The sequence below is a fragment of the Sapajus apella genome, unplaced genomic scaffold (genome assembly GCF_009761245.1).
Source record: "Sapajus apella isolate SASKATOON/1434 unplaced genomic scaffold, GSC_monkey_1.0 scaffold53, whole genome shotgun sequence".
NCBI classification, from domain to species: Eukaryota; Metazoa; Chordata; class Mammalia; order Primates; family Cebidae; genus Sapajus; species Sapajus apella.
Window position 1 is genome coordinate 10,199,563 of NW_022436993.1, and position 22,023 is coordinate 10,221,585.

At 41.8% G+C, this 22,023-nt stretch overlaps 1 protein-coding gene across 1 annotated transcript in view; it reads right to left on the reverse strand.

Moving 5' to 3' along the window:
• MRC1 (mannose receptor C-type 1) overlaps nt 1-12,341 on the reverse strand; it is a 104,445-nt gene extending 92,104 nt beyond the window's left edge. Inside the window, exon 1 of the mRNA XM_032243955.1 lies at nt 12,043-12,341. Within this exon, the coding sequence (XP_032099846.1) occupies nt 12,043-12,103 (61 nt within the window). The 5' untranslated portion in view covers nt 12,104-12,341. The remainder of the gene's footprint in view (nt 1-12,042) is intronic.
• Between the last annotated feature and the right edge of the window lie 9,682 nt (nt 12,342-22,023).

A 22,023-nucleotide genomic window follows, 5' to 3' on the forward strand; every position in this document is an offset into this window, starting at 1 on the left:
TAATCCCAGCACTTTGGGAGGCCGAGGTGGGTGGATCACGAGGTCAGGAGTTCACAACCAGTCTGGCCAACATGGTGAAACCCCATCTCTACTAAAGATACAAAAAATTAGCTGTAATCCCAGCTACTTGGGAGGCTGTGGCAGGAGACTTGCTTGAACCCAGCAGGCAGAGGTTGCAGTGAGCCAAGGTCACACCATTGCACTCCAGCCTGGGCAACAGGGCAAGATTCTGGGCGACAGGGTAAGATTCCGTCTCAAAAAAAAAAAAAAAAAAAAAAAAAAAGACAAGGCGTTCAAAATTCTTTATGAATGAATAGTGTTTCTCCTTCCAATGTTTTTATACTTATTTGACTTTTACATGCCTAATTTTTATCTGCAGTCCATCTTAATTTCCCTCTAAGTAAGACAGCATTTAATGAGTAACATCCAAACTTCTTTCTCATTCTTGGCACCACCATGCCCCAAAATCCATAAGCTAAAAACCTAGGAATATTCCTGGATTTTCAGCTTGTTTTTGCATTCTAAGACAATAGTGAAATCTACCAGCTCTACCCAAAAATACACTGCAGTGGTTAATTTTATGTGTCAGCATGACTGGGTCTTGGCACTCAGATATTTGATCAAGCACCAGACTGGATATTGCTATGAAGGTGATTTTTTTAAAGATGAGATAATCATTTTAATCGGCCAACTTTGAGTAAAGCAGCTCACGGGTCTCAATGTGGGTGGGCCTCATCCAATCAGGTGAAGGTCTTAAGAAAAAAACTGAGCAAGAAGAAGGGGGAATTCCCCAAAGAAGGAATTCTGCTTCTGGACTGTTTTATTTTTGTTTTTGTTTGTTCATTTGTTTTTGAGACAGGATCCTGCTCCGTCGCCCAAGTTGGAGTGAAGTGGTGCAATCACAGCTCACTGCAGCCTTGAATTCTTGGGCTCAAGCGATCCTCCCACCTCAGCCTCCCAAGTAGCTGGGACTACAGACCTGTGCCACCATGCCCAGCTAATATTTTTATTTTTAGTAGAGACAAAAGTCTCACTTTATTGCCTAGGTTGTTCTCAAACTCCTGGGCTCAAGCGATTCTCCCACCTCAACCTTCCAAAGTGCTGAGATTACAGGCATGGGCCACCTTACCCAGCTCTAGGCTGCTTTAGACTCAAACTGCAATATCAACTCTCTCGTGAGTTTCCCCCCTACCCCTTTACCCTTGCAGGGTTTGGACTTGCCAGCTTCTACAAATGTGTGAGCCACATTCTTAAATACCTCTCTCTCGCTACCCTCTTCTCTCCCCTTTCTGTAGATATACACACAGAGACAACTCTAACTCTTATACATACCCTAATTCATTCTCTTTTGTCCAACTCCATTTTTACCAAACCAAGCCACCATGGGCTGGCTCTAGTGTACCTCTCTTGAAAATGGAATCATCAAAAAAGATAACACCTGATCTCCCAATTTTTGGGGAGGAGCCAGGCCTGACTTACCACCTGATGCCAAATTGCAAAACCTGCCTAATATGGTGGTCTTCACTGAGCCACTAAAAGAGTGAGTTTTCCTTCTGTTTTCACCATCACTTTTGCAGATTGTCTATGATGTACACCACATTGTGGCTGAATGCTCACTCAATAATAAAATCCTTTTCTTTCTCATCTACCTTTATGGAGAGGTTTTCAGGGTGGGAAGGAGATTGGGTTTCTAATCACAAGTCCGCAACAACTTCAACCCTGCAAAAGGATACCAGAGTACCTAGGAAAAATACATCAAGCTTCTCTATTATTGCCTATTAGAAAAGACATGATTCAGACCAGTGATCTGTCTGCCCTCCTCACCAACTATACACCCTTCAGGTCCTCAAACCCTGCAGGCTCACTTCCACATTAGTAACTTCATGTTTTGAGTTCCTTCTTCTTGGGATGCCCACTAAGGTCACAGCTCAAGTGTCAATTTTTGGTTTTTTTTTCTTTTTTCTTTTTATTTTTTGAGACAGAACCTTGCTCTGTCACCCAGGTTGGAGTGCAGTGGTGCCATCTTGGCTCACTGCAACTTCCGCCTCCTGAGCTCAAACAATTCTCCTGCCTCAGCCTCCCGAGTAGCTGGGATTACAGGTGCATGCCATCATAGCCAGCTAATTTTTGTATTTTTACTAGAGATGGAATTTCACCATGTTGGCCAGGCTGGTCTTGCACTCCTGACCTCAAGTAATCTGCCCCACTCAGCCTCCCAAAGTGCCAGGACTGCAGATGCGAGCCACCATGCCCAGCCAAGGGTCAGCATCTTAGCAGGCCAACCATCTTAACTCATTTTATTCTTTTATTTTTATTCTTTTATTTACCATATAATATCCATAAACCTCTTAAAATATATTATTCTTCTTTAATTTGTTTTGTTTGTTTGCGCTTTTGTTTTGAAACGGGGTTGCACTGTGTTGGCCAGGATGGTCTTGATCTCCTGACCTCAGGTGGTCCATCCACCTCGGCCTCTCAAAGTGCTGGGATTACAGGCGTGAGACACTTGCCTGGCCCTTTAATTTGTTTACTTGTGTTCTGTCCATATTCCTCTACTAGAATGTAAATTTCATGAGAAGGGAAGCTTGATCTTTCTGATTTAGAGCTGCAATCTCTCTTTGGGGAGCATAAATAATCTCTCAATAAATAATTAGTTGAATGAATGAAAGTATTTACTAAATCGGAAGCATCTGGACTAGTAACCCAGATAAATTATTTATTTAATAATAGATTAATGATTACATGTGTATTGAATATTTGTTTTTCCCCCAAAAAGCTTATTTTTACTGAAGAGCAATTTAGAAATGTGTATACTTATGAAAAGTGTACTTAGAAATGAAAAGGTTCTATTTCAATACCTACTTATCTATTCTTGTTTCCTTTATTTATCTTCTGCCTTTGGGAAGCAGTGGTAAGTTTGATATTGGCTTTGCCAGACAATACAAGGAAATGTAAAATTATCACCCTATGGTGATACGTTCATAGTGCGTTATTCTTCTCCCCAAGTAATCGGCATGACGTTTTGCTTTAACATCGTCTCTGCAACATGTCTGATTTAAAATGTCATACTTTTTCCTCTGAAGACATATTCAAGATGTTGGCCAAAGGACAGCTTGTGACATTTTTACCAGTATTAACCATACTAACATTTATAAACATCCTATTTTTGTCCATACTAATTATGTTTTTGTAATAGAAATTTGGCAAAGATTAACGGATGGACACTGCTAGGTTGCTGTTTTCATTCTCTGCAATCTCATTTGTAGGATCTAATATGTGAGTTTCTTTTTTTTAATGGTTACACATCAGAAATTGATTTCCAGAATTGCAGCGATTCTCCTTCCATCCTAACTTGATCTTACTAATCTCAAATTTATTTTTCAACAAATATTTGACAGACATTCACCACATGCTAGACACTATGCAAATGAGAATACAAAGACAAAAGAAAGAGGGAAGTTTTCCGGCCACACTGAGCACTCTCTGCTGTAGTTAACTCAGGGGCAAAAATATCAAGTGCAAAAAATATCAAAATACATGTAGTAAAGAAGCAGTAAGTTTCAACCCAATATCTCAGGTTAAAAATGATTGAAGACTAAACATCCAGTAGCCTAGGGGTAGATTTTCTTTTCTTCTTGAGATAGAGTCTCACTCTTTCACTCACGCTGGAATACAAAGGCACAATCTCAGCTCGCTGTAACCTCTTTCCCCGAGGTTCAAGCAATTCTCGTGCCTCAGCCTCCTGAGTAGCTGGGACTACAGGCATCTGCCACCACACCCGCATAATTTTTGTATTTTTAGTAGAGACAGGGTTTTACCATGTTGGCCAGGCTGGTGTTGAACTCCTAATCTTAAGTGATCCACCTGCCTCAGCCTCTCAAAGTACCGGGATTACAGGTGTGAGCCACCGTGCCTGGCCTGGATTTCCTTTTAAGCATTTTTAAAATTACACCACAACATTGAGCAAGTCATTAAATTCCCAAGCCTACTAGCAAAGAAAATTCGGTTATGAAAGGGGCTCGTTTAGGGATATAAGTACCATGCGCTACATTTTCTTCTACATTTTTAGATTTTTCCATCAGCAAATAAAATGCTGACATTAAAACATAAAAGACACCAACTTCTGGAAGACAGAGGAGCTGGAGAAGAGGAAAAGCAGCAAGTAGCGGTGGCAGATGCCACCAGCATTGTGCTATTTTCCTCGGCCTTCGCTGAGTGGGGCACGCAGGCCCCACTTCAAAAGGTGGCACCATGTCTCTTAGCCTGGGGGCCTTTCTTGGCTATCAGAGCTCTCTAGGCTAAAACGTGGCACAAATTAGATGGGTCAGAAAAGTAATGTCCTGTACAAGGAGGCCTTTATCACAGACCAAGGAGAACTGCTGGAGGCTCTAAATCTCTTGCACCTTGAGTGGGATGAGTTTGAGGCACCCACTCCACACCATCACCCAGAGCTCTGAAGCTCCATTGCCCACAGCTGTCACTGGCTGTCCACACACCTTCCCCGTTCTCTCTCACTTCCCCATTCCCCTGCCAGTGTTTCCTGGACTCACTTCCCAAATAAACTAACTTGCCCTCAAGCCAGAGTGCAACTGTCCAAGGACAGCTTCTTGGGGAACCCAAACTAAGAAATATGTTCACCAGCCTCAGTTAAATAAATGTGCATATGTTTTCCCCAAAGACCCCAAATTACATGAAAAATGAATATTTACCCTGCACCTAGTCCATTCAAGAAGCTGTGCCAGGTGCTAAGGGCAGCTGGGGGCTGTCAGTCAGAGCTTAAGCTTAAAAATGTTAAACAAGAGGCCAGGACGGGAGGATCACCCGAGATCAGGAGTTCGAGACCAGCCTGGCCAACATGGCGAAACCCCATCTCTACTAAAAATACAAAAATTAGCCAATGTGGTGGCACACACCTGTAATCCCAGCTACAGTAGGGATTGAGGCAGGAGAATCACTTGAATCCACGTGGCGAAGGTTGCAGTGAGCTGAGACCACACCACTGCACTCCTGCCTGGGTAACAGAGTGAGGCATCATCTCAGAGAGAGAGAGAGAGAGAGAAAGGAATGTTGAACGAAAGAAAAAAAAAAAAAAGGAGAATTACTTCATTTGTTACTCTGATCCTTCATTCATATCCAAAATATTCAGGGAATATATTGATTTAAATGATTGCATTTGGTCATTTGGAAAAATACAAAATATGAACCCCAGGTGAGTCTGACTGCAAGGAGAGAAGAGAGGCCAAGAAACTCTTCCAACTTCCCTCCTACCTCCTTAAAGATACGAATATCTACACTTTTCTGGGGCCATTCACTCCCGTGTCGGTTGAAGAGGCTTCCGTCCTCCTGCTGACCGCCCTACCTGTGTCCTGGATTCTGAATCCTTCTACCTCTCCACCACCTAGTTTCTCCTCTCAGTCCTATTTCTTCAGCCTCGGAATGCCAGCCTCCCCAGATACTCCTAAAGATAAATAAATAACACCCTTTACTAGGTAAGAAGCTGGTGCTACACGGGTCTTTCTTCTTCCAAGCAGAGGCCCACTAACTAATTAGTTCACCCCATGTATGTATCACATCAGTCTGATCATAACATAATCAGAGCTCTAGGGTTTGGCTCCCAGGTAACAAATTCCGCTGCTCACTGGCTGTGTGACCTTGGCCAAGTTCAACACTAATCTGTGCTTCCTTTTCCCCATCTGTAAAATAAAGGGGGAAACAGCAGGAGCTCCTCATCACCATGAGAATGAAATGAGATCATCTAAACAAAGTGCTTAGAAGAGTTCCCGACACAGGAATCGCTTAATACATGTTCCTTATTATTATTACTGTTAACTTGGCAAAATCAGTCGTACAGTGTGAGATGTTTCAGAATAGGATGAAATGAGAGAGTGGAGAACTGTCCCAGCAGTCTAGAAAGGGGGACCAGCCAGGCACAGTAGCACACACCTGTAATCCCAGCACTTTGGGAGGGCAAGGCAGGTGGATCAACAGAGGTCAGGAGTTCGAGACCAGCCTGGACAGCATGACGAAACCCGTCTCTACCAAAAATACAAAAATGAGCAGGGCATGGTGGTGCAAGCCTGTAATCCCAGCTACTTAGGAGGCTAAGGCAGGAGAATCACTTGAAACCAGGAAGCGGAGATTGCAGTGAGCCAAGATCGCGCCATTGCACTCCAGCCTGGGCAACAGAGCAAGACTCCGCCTCAAAAATAAAAGGGGACAGAAGGACAGAGAACCCTGAATCCCTGGGTTTCCGGCCTCACAAGCTGGTGGCATGGTGCACAGGGTTATGTTCTTGGGGCTGATAGACTTTCAATCAAATCCTGGTTCCGCCATTTTTTAGCTGTGTTGCCTTAGTAGTATTCGCCATGCTAGCCTCCACTTCCTCATCTGTAAAGTGGGGATAATAATTCTATCTGGTAAAGCCACCATAAACTTCAAAATGAGATCATTTATGTAAAGCACCCAGCATATCATTTGCATATAATACACACTTGATAAATACTAATTCCCTCCTTTCCCCCTCCTGAAGTGAAAAGTCTAAAAAAAAATTGATACAGAAAAAGGGATCTAAGTCCTTCTGGAACACAGTGTTATTTGAACCACATTTATATCTTCCCTGATCAACACACTCCAGCTAGTAAATTATGTCTACTTCTTAGCCTCAGAGTCTGAAGAGCATAATGAAGAGTTAGCTCTGGTCCTTTCTGGCAACCTGACTTTTGCAAGCCCCTTCATCTTCAAGTTTCAGCTTTCTCACCTAGGAAAAGGCACACAGTGACACCTTCCCATCTGCTTTATAGGAAGTTATGGGCCCCTGAGGTCTAAGTTTCTACTACAGTTATTCACGTGCAATATTTATAGATTAAACCAGAAGTTACACAACTGTCAAAATCTAGGGTCAAGCACTGTGGCTCACGCCTGTAATCCCAGCACTTTGGGAGGCCAAAGTAAGCAAATCTCTTAAGCCCAGGAGTTAAAGACCAACCAGGCCAAGATGGTGAAACCCCATCTCTACTAAAAATACAAAAAAATTAGCAGGGTATGGTGGCAGGCACCTGTAATCCCAGCCACTCAGGAGGTTGAAGCAGAGAATTGCTTGAACCAGGAGGCGGAGGTTTCAGTGAGCCGAGATGGTGCCACTGCACTCAAGCCTGGGCGACAGAGCAAGACACCATCTCAAAAAAAAAAAAAAAAAAAAGCAAAAATTAGCCAGGCCTGGTGGCATGCACCTGTGGCTCCAACTACTTAGGAGGCTCAGGCGAGAGAATCATTTGAGCCTGGGAGGTCAAGGCTGCAGTGAGCCATGATCATGCCACTGCAATCCAGCCTGGGTGACAGAGTGAGACCCTGTCTCAAAAAAAAAAACTAATCTAGCCTTATGTTCCAAAGCATAAAAGTTAGCTCAGCCTTCTAGATAAAAACACTGAGAAAGATGGAGTACAAATTTAAAAAGGAGAAAGCTGCTTGTATTTTTCTCCCACTTAATTCAGTTTTGTGAAAAATAAATACATTGACGAATCAGGATTTTACTTAAGACATACATTTATATTGGAATCAAAGTTTTCAAGAGTGATTGTGAAAACCGCTACTATGATAATTACATGATAACAATGATCTTTCTCAGCATTTCAATGAGGGAAGTGAAATAGACGTATATCAGGATTATACATTTAGTGTGATGTCAATGTCAGAAACACAGCTGGATCCCTTCCAGCCAAATGTGAGCCCCCAAGATGGCAACAGGAATAACCTAATTTGCACTTACTTGATCTAATAACGCGGCAAGAAATCTAAGCAGAGGTGGGAAAGTACAAGTCGCTGGGCAGAGGCCTGGATCTACCTCCACCTGCTCTCCAGCCACCTTCTGGACATTTTACCTCCCTGAGCCTGTGCTTCATCTATGAAATGATGATGTCAATGATGCATCATTTCCAAGTTCTTTCTTGCTTTAATGCTCCACGGCTCTAGGGCTTCTCTGTCCGCCAAGACGTCTCTCATTTTCATTTTTTGCAGATGTTCTAGGCTTTGCATGACACCTGGCCTGCTGTTTGAACTGCCTTCCCAGACCCTAGAAAGGCTCCATATTGACCTGGGCCCAATGGCAGCAGCTAGTAAGAGCCTATCATTGGCATCTCTTCCAACTCTGCCCCCAGTGGTATCAAGTTGGTAGTTTGAAATCAACCATGGTGGGAATATTTACAATACGGAAATCAGTAAACATCATAAATCAAATCAGTGCTTCCTTTATTTTCTTTCTTGGAACCAGTAGTTAAGTTTACCAATACACCACTACCTGTGAGCCAAACCCTCCCGTTTCCAAGTTAAATATCTTTGCTGTGGTGTAACCTCTGTGTCCACTGGCTCTCATGGTACATCTACCGAGATTATAACTCAACTGAGCACTAAACGTTGGTGCTGAGTGCTAAAAAGACAGCACAGCAAGAACAACAGTAGGAAGAGTGAGAAGCTAGCCCTGTTACCCTCTAGCCTCCTGGACCCCTCCAGGTAGAACCAGCCCATCTGTTGGCAGCTGTCCACAGAGACTTATGGTGCTGATGCTGTGGGATGCTCTCCCGAAGGTGGAAGGAAGGGTTGAGTTGAAAATAAATAAACCAACTGCAAGTAGGGAGACCTTCCCATGGATTTTCTACGGAACAAGAAGCAAGGGGAGAGGTCGTGAGGCTTCGCATACCTTTAACCTGCTGCTAAGCAGGTGCTCTGCCTTTACACAGATTCCTCTAATCACACACTTCTTGGGCCAAGAAGAGATAAAATAAGAGTTACAGGCTGGGTGTGGTGGCTCGAATCTATAATCCTGCACTGTGGGAGGATAATCAGAGCCCAGAAATTTGAGATGGGCCTGAGCAAGATAGTGAGGCCCTGTCTCTATAAAACAAAAGAAACAAACAAATAAACCTTTTTCTTTTTTTAATTAGCCTGGCATGGTGGCTCATGCCTGAAGTTCCAGCTACTGGGGAGTTGGGAGGGGGCTGAGGTGGGAGGATGGCCATGATCACACCACGGCACTCCAGCCTGGGTGACAGAGTGAAACCCATCTCAAAAAACAAAACAACACAAATTACAGGCTTTCAGGTGAAAAACAAAATCTGGAAGGGGCTCCCTTGAATTTTTTGTTTCTTTGTTTATTCTCCAAGTAAACAGATCTTCAGCATCCCCCTTCCCTCCCCGGTATCTGTGCCTATGAAGAGGAAGACATTAGTCAGAGGAGGGCATCCTGCTGTTGGGAAGAGGGAAACACTCCAGAGCAAACCGACAAACACTCTCGCTAGAAGCATTACTGAGTCAGTTTAAAGAAAATTCGGTATACACCCAAAGGATTATAAATCACTCTATTACAAAGACACATGCACGCGTATGTTCATTGTGGCACTGTTTGCAATAGCAAAGACCTGGAACCAACCCAAATGCCCATCGACGATAGACTGGACAAGGAAAATGTGGCACATATACACCATGGAATACTATGCAGCCATAAAAAACGATGAGTTAGTGTCCTTTGTAGGGACATGGTTGAATCTGGAAACCATCATTCTCAGCAAACTGACACAAGAACAGAAAATCAAACACCGCATGTTCTCACTCATAGGCAGGTGGTGAACAATGAGAACACATGGACACAGGGGAAGAGCATCACACACTGGGGTCTGTTGGGGGGGCCAAGGGAGGGACAGCAGGGGGGTGAAGAGGTCAGAGAGGGATAACATGGGGAGAAATGCCAGATGTAGGTGACAAGGGGATGGAGGCAGCAAACCACACTGCCATGTGTGTACCTATGCAACAATCCTGCATGATCTGCACATGTACCCCAGAACCCAAAGTACAATAAAAAAAATAATAAAATAAAAATGAAAAGTTTAGGCTGGATGCGGTGGCTCAAGCCTGTAATCCCAGCACTTTGGGAGGCCAAGATAGGTGGATCACAAGGTCAAGAGATCGAGACCATCCTGGCCAACATGGTGAAACCCCATCTCTACTAAAAATACAAAAATTAGCGGGGTGTTTGGCACACGCCTGTAGTCCCAGCTACGCGGGAGGCTGAGGCAGAAGAATCACTTGAACCCAGGAGGCTGAGGTTGCAGTTGAGACGAGACTGCGTCACTGTGCTCCAGCCTGGCGACAGAACAAGACTCTGTCTCCTAATTAAAAAAAGTAAAAATAAATAAAAAGTTTAAATACAACTAAAAAAAAAAAAAAAAATAGAAAATTTGGCACCGTATCTGTGCTCCCCAACATGATAGCCAGTTGCCTCATGTGGCCCTGGTACACTTAACATGACACTGGTGTGCACTGAGATGTGCTGTAAGTAAACAATACACCCCAGATATTGAAGAGTTAATTTTGAGAAATGAATGGGAAATTATCCAAATAGAACATTTAATAGATTAAATGTTAAGTGATAATATTTCCAAGTTACTGGGTGAAGTAAAATATATTAATAAAATCAGGGCTGGGCACTGTGGCTCACGCTTATAATCCCAGCCCTGTGGGAAGCCAAAGAGGGCAGATTGCTTGAGGTCAGGAGTTCGAGACCAGCCTGGCCAACATGGTGAAACACCATCTCTGTTAAAATACAAAAATCAGCTGGGCATGGTTGTACATGCCTGTAATCCCAGCTACTTCAGAGGCTAAGGCATAAGAATCGCTTGAACTGAGGAGGCTGAGGTTGCAGTGAGCCAAGATCATGCCACTGCACTCTAGCCTGGGTGACAAAATGAGAGTCCGTCTCAAAAATAAAAATAAAATTAATTTCATCTATTGTTTTAATTGGGTCTTTTTTATATTTCTTTTCTGCCACTGATTTTAATAGCTAACAGTTATAAGGCAGTTACTATGGGTCATACTCTGTTCTAAACATTTCACATATTGTTACTCATTGAATCATCACAAGAACTGATGAGGGCAGGTAATATTACTCTCTCCATTTTATAGACATGGGATCTAAAGCACAAAGAAAGTCACCTGCCCAAGGTCGCAAAGCTGGCGAGTGAGAGAGACAGGGTGTAAACCACAAAGCCTTCACTTGTGCTGTTCTTATCACTACCACTCAGTGCTTATTACGATTAACCTTTGCGGTAGTAAAATACTCTCTTCCTAGGAAACTTCCTGCCCACCATCACATCAGTGCATAGAGTAGGTCATAGGCACAAACCGCATTCTGCAAGTGTTTGTTGATTTCATAGAAATAAAGGGGGATCGGAAATCAGAAAATCGGATTTGAATTCTCTTCCATAGCATCTCCAAATAGAACTAGGAATGAAAATTCCCCAAGGCACTCCCATCCCGAAGTTTAGGCAATTGAGTCTAGAGAATTACAAAAGGCAGACTGGAGAATGTGTTCGAAAATGTGAAAAACTCTGGAGCTGTTCCTAATGAGTAATCTCTAATCTCCAGAAAAAAGAAGAAAAACAGGAATCGATCTGCTTATGCAGCAGTTTGAACAGTCTAGAATACAGATAAGGATGAACTTTCCAACAATCAAGTGTATGAATGATCCTAGCAGAAAAAAAAAAAAGACAATGAGCGTCGAAACTGCTTAGAGTCACTTGTGGGGTGATGATCTGTGATTATATCCTTGGGCCTAAGTAAGATGAGGGGAGACAGCAGGGCTGCCCTCCTTCTAGCCAAAGACACTCAGAAGGCATTTGTTGGTGATGAGAGAAAAATACTGTGAATTGAGAACCAGAAAGAGTAAACCACAGAGCAGGAAGTTTCTGCATGAAGAAAACAGGGAAGGAACGATGAGCGATGAGGGAAGTCAGGAGGAGACTGGGGGTCTGCAGGGCTCCAGGCCATGCAGCAATGGGGACCTGAGACGCGTCCTCCCCCCTCCTCCGGCTCCAGGCCTCCATGCCTGGCCACCAGGTGAAGGCAGCAGGCTTAGCCCAGGGCTTCGTGGTGCAGGTGAGCTGCGTGTCCTCCTAGCAAAGGTGTTGGAAGGAAATCATTCATAGTAACCCAGGAGAGAAAGATGTGGTTCCAGCCCCCCAAGTCAGAAAGCCCCCTGCCGCAGAGCAGACTTACCCAGTAGCCGAACTGCACCCGGAATGACAGAGGCAAAAACCAGGAGCAGAGGTAGCCTCATGGCTCAGGGTTTATCCTTTCCTTCCTCAGGTGGAGAGGAGGACGCAACAAAGCAGCAAAACAATGAGTCTCCCTGATTGCACCTCCACCTAATCCAAGTTCTCAGAGCTGCCCAGCTGAAAAGAACCACAGAGGAAGCCCTCCCTTTTAAAGGGCTCCTGAATTTAGGGAAAGCCTCCACTAAGGAGACATCCTGTCACATGAGGATGACTGGAAAAACAGGAATTCAAAGTTACAACTTTGCTTTGTAAGCTAACTTCTGAGAAAAGCAGACGCAGAGGAAGAGGAGAAAGGGACACGTGTGGGAGAGGGGTGACGGGGTGGGGAGGAGAGAGGGTGATGGTGATCGCGAGGAGTCCGGAAGGAGAGAACTGAAACAGCCTGGGAGCTCTGGCCTGCTCAGATAGGACTGGGTGGAGACCAAGCTGCAGGCCATTACCTGTGCCAGAGACGGAGCTTCACCCGGGCAGCAGCTGAGTCAGGGGTCTCTCCGCTGACAACCTCTACTCTGAAGTGACAGCCACAGCGGGCCCTGGGAAGGACAGTTTTATGCTGGAAACACTTACTTCGGAGTTGAAGCTCATCCACCTCGTTCACATTCAGTGCTTAGAACCTTTCTGTTTTTCTCTTGGAAAGTTTCAAGAGAAAGTTCCCGTGGAACTTCATTTCCTCCAGGCAGAAGAAAAGTGAAAGGGAGGTTACGCCTAAGTGGGATTTTCAGGCCGGGAGGGAGAAAGTTCTAGAAACCTTTTTCTAGAAAGTTCTCCAGAAAGCCGAAAAAGGAAAAAGAAAAGAAAACAGGGGCAAAGGATTTGCAGTAAAGCCTGGCTGCCCAGCCTCAACCACCGTGGTCCTCTTCAAGTTTAAGAGGGTCCCCTTGCTAGAAAAAGAAAATCTGGCCGGGTGCAATGTCTTGAACCCGGGAGACGGAGGTTGCTGTGAGCCAAGATCTCACCACTGCACTCCAGCCTGGGCGACAGGTGTGAAACTCCATCTCAAAAAAAAAAGAATATCTGGTTGTTTGGTCAAAAGGTATATATTCATTTAAAGGCAAGTGGAATTCTTTCTTTAGAATAAAACACATTCCTAGATCTTTCATTAAGCAGAAAATAACCCCTCAAACATCTCTGTTGTTATTTTCCAAAAGTAAAACATGAATTTAGAACATTTTAAAGCAGAAACTAACGATTAGCTGGCCAAAGCATAACTAGAGTGTGTTAGTAACTCAAAAAGAAGCTGCCGGAAACATTGTAATTTTTAAACATTTTTAAATGAATAGTTTTATCTTCAAATGGAAAGCCTCCACATTCATCCTCTTTGTGATAAAGTTAAAAACTTTGCATCCTAATAAAAATGTGATATAGCTCTCTAACTGATTGATTTTAACATTGTAAATTTGAGATTATTCTGACTGGAGGAAAAAAAATCGTGAAAGTGGAGGACAGGACCAGTGTTTCTTTGTCACTAAGCCTGGACCTGACTGAAAAAAGTGTTGGTTATAGAACAGAACAGAGAAAACAAAAATGTTTCTAAGACATTGTTTCACCAAGTTCCGAAAAACGTAGTTTAAATAGGTCATTGGTGGCTTTCAAATATAAATAAATCATATACAAAAAGTGACTGCCTAATTTAAATTTACATACATTTCAGAAGCAAATACAGGCCGGGCGCGGTGGCTCACGCCTATAATCCCAGCACTTTGGGAGGCCGAGGCGGGTGGATCATGAGGTCAAGAGATCGAGACCATCCTGGTCAACATGGTGAAACCCCGTCTCTACTAAAAATACAAAAAATTAGCTGGGCATGGTGGCGCGTGCCTGTAATCCCAGCTACTCAGGAGGCTGAGGCAGGAGAATTGCCTGAACCCAGGAGGCGGAGGTTGCTGTGAGCCGAGATTGCGCCATTGCACTCCAGCCTGGGTAACAAAAACAAAACTCTCAAAAAAAAAAAAAAAAAAAAAAGCAAATACAATTGAATTATGTATATAATCACATTCAGGGTTTTGTTTTATTTGGTTTGGTTTTTTGTTTTGAGACAGAGCCTTCCTCTGTTGCCCAGGCTGGGGTGCAGTGGTTCGATCTGGGCTCACTGCCACCTCTGCCTCCTGGGTTCAAGCAATTCTCCTGCCTCAGCTCTCGGGTAGCTGGGATTACAGGCACGCGCCAGGATGCTCAGCTATTTTTGCATTTTTACTAGAGACGGGGTTTCACCATGTTAGCCAGGCTGGTCTCAAACCCCTGACCTCAAGTGATCTGCCCGCCTTGGCCTCTGAAAGTGCTGGGATTACAGGCCTGAGCCACCACACCTGGCCCAGGGTTTGTTTTTTTGATTACGTAAGTGTGTCTATCACATTAGTGAAATTAAAAATTAGGATCAGTAGTAAAATCTGTGAAGTTTAAACAAAATGCAGCCAACCACCCCACAAAGAATTTACCCCACGACCTTGACCTTGTTGAAACAAAGATTTATCAGGCTAGAAGAGGCCACCAGGGCAAAAAATAAATCTAAATCTTGAGGACGGGATGTCACAGAAGATGGTGGTGTAGGAAGCTCCAGGAATTCATCCCTCCTTCTAAGTAGCCATCAGCTGGGCAGGAACTGTCTGAAGCAACTGCAGATGCTCCTCTACTCATGATGGAGTTAGACCCTGATAACCCCATTGTGAGTTGAAATATGCTAAGTCAAAACTGCGCTTAATACACCTGACCCATCAAACATCACCACTTAGTGTAGCCTACCTTAAACGTGCTCAGAACACTTACATTAGCCTCTAATTGGGCAAAATTGATATGGACAGGAGGCAGGGAAGTGCTAGGTAGTGAAGGGCAGGATTCTTGGCAAGGGCTCCACCCTCGGGCCTCTGCCCACGGACCTGTGAGAACAGGCACTCCCGTTTTCACGCCCAAATGTTACATTTCCAAGACCACTCTGGCCCACCACATCCCCCATCTTGTGCCCACAGAAACCTGAGACCTCTGGCTGGGTGCCGTGGCTCATACCTGTAATCCCAGCACTTTGGGAGGCTGAGGCAGGTGTCACAGGGTCAGGAGATAGAAACCATCCTGGCAAACATGGTGAAACCCCGTCTTTACTAAAATCCAAAAAATCAGCCTGGCATGGTGGTACACATCTGTAGTCCAGGAGAATCGCTTGAACCCGGGAGACAGAGGTTGCAGTGGGCCGAGATCGAGCCACTGTACTCCAGCCTGGGTGACAGAGCAAGCCTCAGTCTCAAAAAACAAACAAACAAAAAACATGAACATCAAAAGGAGTGGAGGAACAGAGTGGTGGAGAGCAGTGGGGTAGCACAGCAGAGAAAGAGAGAAGAAGGACATCTGGACACCAAGGGGCATTTGGCTGGGGGCGGTCAGAGAACAGTCTGCCTGCCTGACTCCAGGGGAAGACCACCTTCCCATCCCGTTCTCCACTTCTGGCTCCCCATCCATCTCACTGAGAGCCACCTCCACCACTCAATAAAAGCTTGCACTCAACCTTCCTTGCACTCAACCACTCAACCTCGGCCCACATGGATCTGATTCTTCCAGTACAATGGGCAACAACTCAGGCTGTCACACCGGCTCCTCATCCTTGGTGATAAGGCAGAGGGTCTGTTGAGCTGACTAACACAAGCTGCCTGCCCACGGCATAGCTGAATGAGAGCACATTGTAACAAATGCTCAGTTGGACTTCAGGAGTCCTAGATGCCAGCTGTGGGGCTGGAGCCCAAAAGCACTCCCCATAGCCTCTGCACCCGCCCGTTGCATGCTGCCTGCTCCCCCAAAGGGTTTGAGCAGCAGGGCACCAAAGGAGCAAGCCACATCCCTGTGAGGGTCATAACTGAACAATTGTGTTTCATCATCTAACACAAAGCCTATTTTATAACACAGGGTTGAATAGCTCATGGATATTAGCTTACTGGATTCGGTACTAAAAGTGAGAAGCAGCACGGGTGTATGGTCTTCGAAATGCGGTTTCTACTGAATGCACCACTTCTACTTTCACATCATTGTAAAGTTGAAAAATTATTATGTCTAACAATCCTAAGTCAAGGACCATCTGTATTTTGGAACTCGAGTCTAGTCAAAACTTTGAGCATCCAAGAAACAGCTTGATAAAGAGGCTGGTACATTTCAGTGAATTTCAGCCTCTCCCTGTTGTCATGGCTGTGCCAGGCAGCTGTCAGGGAAGCAGCCCACATACCCAGCGCAGCCTGCTGAGGGCAGGCCAGGCAACAAGGATTTAGTCCTCCAAATGTCAGGACTGTGTGTTCTGATTGGTGCTTTTATTTGCTTTCATCACTTCTCTTCAACCTAGTACTGGAAGTCCTAGCTAGAGGCCTTAGAAAAGAAAAAAAAGAATAAAAGTTTTCAAGTTAAAAAGGAAGAAGTGAAATTATCTCTTACACAGATGGCCTGATTTTAAATGTAGGAAGTCCTAAAGCTTCCAACACACACATACACACACACACACACACACACAACTGTAGAGCTAATAAATTCAACAAAGTTGCAGGACATAAAATCAAAACACAAAAATCAGTTGTATTTTGATGTAATGAACAATCTGAAAATAAAATTAAGAAAACAATTCTATTTACAATAGGATCAAAAAGAATAAAATACTTAGAAATAAATTTAACTACATAGACAAAAGACTTGTCCACTAAAAACTACAATGGGTGCTGAAAGAGAAAGACCTAAATAAATGGAAAGATACCCTGTGTTCATAAAATAGAAGACTTAACAATATTGTTAAGATGTCAGTATTATCCAATATAATCTGTAGACTCATGCAATCCCTATCGAAATCGCAACAATTTTTTTTTTTTTTTGCAGAAATAAACTCCATCCTAAAGTTCATATGGAATTTCGTGGGAGTCCGCACAGCCAAGATAACTCTGAAAAATAATGAGTTGAAGGATTCACACTTCCTGATTTCAGATCTCACTACAAAACAACAGTAACCTAAACAGTGTGGTACTGGCATAAGGATAGCCATATAAGCCAATGGAATAGAATAGAGAGGCCAGAAATAAACCCATGTGGGCAGTTGATTTCCAACAAGGTACCTAAAGCATTCAATGAGGAAATAACAGCATTTTCAATAAATGGTGCTGGGAAAACTGGCCATCCACAGGCAAAAGAATGAAATTGGACTCTTACCTTACACCAAATACAAAAATTAACCCAAAATGGATCAAATGCCTAAACCTAAGAGCTAAAAACTATAAAACTCTTAGAAGACAACAGGAGGAAAGAAAATCTTCACAACATTGGATTTGACAATGATTTCTTGGATACAATACCAAAAGCACAAGCAACAAAAAAGTAGATAAATAGGCCTTTATCACAATTAAAAACGGTGTGCATCAAAGAACACTCTCTGGAAAGTGAAAAGACAGCACAAAATAGAAAACATCTGCAAATCACATGTCTGATAAGGGATGAATATTCAGAACATATTAACAACTACAACTCACTAACAACAACGAAACCAAATACAAAATGGTCAGTGGGCCTGAATAGACATTTCTCCAAAGAAGATATACAAGTGGCCAATAAGCACATGTAAAGACGCTCAATATCATTAGTCATTAGGGAAATGTAAATCAAAATCACAATGAGATACAGTTTCACACCCAAAAGAATTGTTATTAAAAGAAAAAAACAGAGAATAACAAGTGAAGGTGAGACTATGAGAAATTGGAACCCTCAGGCATTGCTGGTAGGACTGTACAATGGTGTAGCCATTGTGGAAAACAGCTTGGCAATGCCTCACAAAGTTATACATATAATTATCATATGACTGCCCATTCAACTTCCAGTATATACCCAGAAGAACTGAAAATAGGGACTTAAACAGATATATGTACAACAATGTTCAAAGGAGTATTATTTATGATAGCCAAAAAGTGAAAGCAGCTCAGGTATCTGTTAGCAGATAAACAAATGTAGTATGTATATACAGTGGAATATTATACAGCCATAAAAAGGAATCCTGATACCTGCTATATGTACAATGCTTCAACATATTGCTAAGTGAAATAAGCCAAACATAAAAGGACAATTATGTGATTCCACTTACGTGAGTTACACAGAATAAGTAAATTCATAGAGATAGGAAGTAAAGAGTTTACTAAGGGGTGGGGAGGTAGACAATGGAGGAGAATGAAGAGTTATTGTTTAACAGTCACAGAGTCCATTGGATGTTGGATGATGGAAAGTTCTAGAAATAGAGAGTGGTGATAGTTAAACAGCATGGTGAATATATTTAAAGCTATTGAATTGTACAGTTCAAATGACTGTAATAACAATTGTCCTAGGTATCCTTTACCACATTTTCTTTAAATCCAACTCATGCCACACCATCTACACCCTTCTACTAAGTTCTGGTTCTGAATTTTGGTTAGCTTCTGATGATGATGGTTATTTTTAACTAGTCCTTTCTTCAAGCTAAAAGATAAAGGAAATTCTCATTTTTTTATTGGCAAGACAATCGCTGAACTATGTCATTTCCTCCTAGACTTTCTCAAACCTCAGCCACCTCCTACCCACTCAGTTTCATGTAAGATGAACTTCGCTCTGAAATAGTTCTGAGAAAACTAGCCAATTTTTTCATAACCTGTTACATCATTTCTTACAGATAAAACTGGTAAGCCATTCAGAAATGGTGTTTTTCAGTAAGCCTATCTTTTAATGAACAAATTTACTCAAATCTTATCAAGATAATTCCTACTCAGCCAGAAGAAAAAAAAAGATACGATGCAGCTGAGTAAAAATTTAAAGATTTCGATCATCTTATATCTCACAGTTTTCAGTCCTCGTCAAAATACAGCAAAATATCTACAACACATTTACAGTTTAATAGAAAATGACTACATCATAGCAATCCAATTTCTTTGCATTTAATTACTTACATAAAATTAGGCTTTAATTGTAATTGTCTTCAGATAATAGATTTATCGTAATCTACAATGTGTAGATTTATGCTATTTGAAGGACCTATGAGTTTTGTCTTTCTATAACCAATACTTTGTTTCATTTGGTTCTGTTTGTCTTGGCACATGTCATTTTAATATACTAAATTTTACAAAGTAATTTAATTAGGAGGCTATTTGAACCATTTAATTTTTGAAAGACATTTTTAGAATAAGATTAAACATGTATTTGAAATCTGAAATTGACATATACTTTACCAGTGGAAACCAAGACACAAAACTGTTGGGCTGATTCTTCAGAACAACCCTAACTATGTAAGGTTATATATAATTTTTAGCAATTTGAAATGCAAATTTTCTATTTATTCACTCAAATATCCCGGAATACTTCTAAGGCATCTGAGTTAAATATTTAAAAGAGAAAAGTTTTGTAGAGAAAGAAGGTATTCCTTAAATATCCATTATTTCCATTTCAATGTAAGAATAATTATGTTAAAAGTCTTCTTAAAAATAGGCATATCTTAGAAAATTAAGATTTGTGTATATATAAATGCAAACTTTCACAGCAAGTGTTACTTTAGTAAATATTATCCTCAAATTCACATAAAATCAATTTATAATATGTTTAAGACTACTTTTTAAAGTAATGTTTCCAGTTTTACCAACACATTTTGGTGAAAAAATCATTCATAAAAAACATACCTACTCTATAACATGCACTCAAATTTGTCAAATGATTAAATTAATGAAATGTCCAAAAAGTAATCTTTAGAATAGATGTGGTAATATATGTAAAAGCTCTTATAAATAATCAATTGTTAATACAAATATGTTAGTAAAACTATTAATCGCTGGTACTCAGGGATGTAGAGGCTGTGCATTGTCCCACCTGAAGGGGCGCTGTATGATTTAGATTTAATTAATTAATGTCAGCTTGTACAGATTGGAAAGGCCCTTCTAATGCAGTTGGATCTGGTTCTCAGTGTCTCTATGTGGGCAGGTATACATACCTGTTTCTCTGTTTTCTCAACTTCTGACTCTACTATATGTGTGTTTGGATCCAATTATCACAGAGCACAGAAGGTGGATGTGAGCCAGGCTATCAGGAAGCTGAAAACTGTGTAAAGGCTGCAATGGTTAACACCGAGTATCAACTTGATTGGATTGAAGGATATGAAGTATTGTTCCTGGGTGTGTCTGTGAGGGTGTTGCCAAAGGAGATTAACATTTGAGTCAGTGGATGGGGAGAGGCAGAGCCACCCTCACTCTGGGTGGGCACCATCTAAGCTGCCAGTGCAGCTAGGATAAAAGCAGGCAGAGGAACGTGGGAGGACCTGACTGGCTGAGTCTTCCTGCCTTCCTCTTTCTCCTATGTTGGATGCTCCCTGCCCTTGAACATCGGACTCCAAGTTGTTCAGCTTTTGGACTCAGACTTACACCAGTGGTTTGTCAGCGGCTCTTGGTCCTTTGGCCACAGACTGAAGGCTGCACTGTCGGCTTCCATATTTTTGAGGTTTTGGGACTCGGACTGGCTTCCTGCTCCTCAGCTTGCAGACGGCCTACTGTGGGACTTCACCTTGTGATCGTGTGAGTCAGTCTTCCTTAATACACTCCCTTTCATATATCCATCTCTCCTATTAGTCCTGTTCCTCTAGAGAACCCTAACACAAATGCACCTCTCATAATGAAACAGACATCCCAACGAGAGATTTGCTTAAACACAGAATTTTAATTAACATGTAAAAATAGCCCCTTTGTGAAACAAAATGTCTTTAACCATTTCATTTTTTTTTTCTTCTGTTATATACTATATCTTCTATGGAGTATAAGTAGCTTTTTTTTTTTTGAGACAGTCTTGCTCTGTCGCCAGGCTGGAGTGCAGGGACACGATCTTGGCTTACTGCAACCTCTGCCTCCCGGGTTCGAGCGATTCTCCTGCCTCAGCCTCCCGTACTTTGAGTTCTATAGTTTCTAAGTAGCACATTGTTCTTTTTTTGAAAAGCCATTGATATATTCACTATGTAAGGCCCTGCTCCAAGGAACGCAGCACAAGGCAATCATTAATTAGGCAAACAGCATGTCGCCCAGCACACAGTAGGCCTTCAGCAAGCAATTTAATTTCCCTTTTGGTTCCTATGCCTGAATTCAATTGTCATTCAGTGAAAGGGGGCCTCAACAAGATAAACAAGACTGTATCATTTACACATCAAAATTTCAAACATTAATATTTACAAAGAAAAGATACTAAAAAAGTCTATTACACGTATTAGAATTTTTTGTAAAATTATAAAATTTTATAAAAATTATAGCATCAATAAAATTTTATAAAATTACACAATTATTTTATTATTATAATGCAATAAAATTATTAGACTATATATTAATAGTCTTATCAGAGATTAATTTTTAAATGTACTTTCCTGTAACTGTATTTGACTTTTTTTTTGAGACAGAATTTCGCTCTGTCAAGCAGGCTGGAGTGTAGTGGTGAGATCTCAGCTCACTGCAACCTCTGCCCCCCAGGTTCAAGCAATTCTACCGCAATTACTTTTGTACCAACCTAATAATTTTAATAATACATGTAACTTTTAATTACAGTGTAGAACTATCAATGTTTTCCCAGTGTAATTTGCTGTAATATCTATTAAACACCATAGAATTGCACTCAATAAACATGTGTACACTCTAATTAATATATTAAATTAGCTACTCAATTTTCCTCCTACAACACAATCTTTTGTATATGCCTTCATTATTTGTATAAAGTGTTGTGACTTCTGAAAATATCAGGCACATTAATATTAAAATATTAAATACAAAATGCACTCTAAACTCAAGTAATACTTCTGAGTTTATCCAAGCACTGGTTCTAAGTTCTAACATAGAGATAAATATATGTTTACATAAAATATTTTCATATTTAGGAATATTATAAATTAATCCCTTGATTATAGGCTTTTCTTAATAATAAAAAGCTATCCATG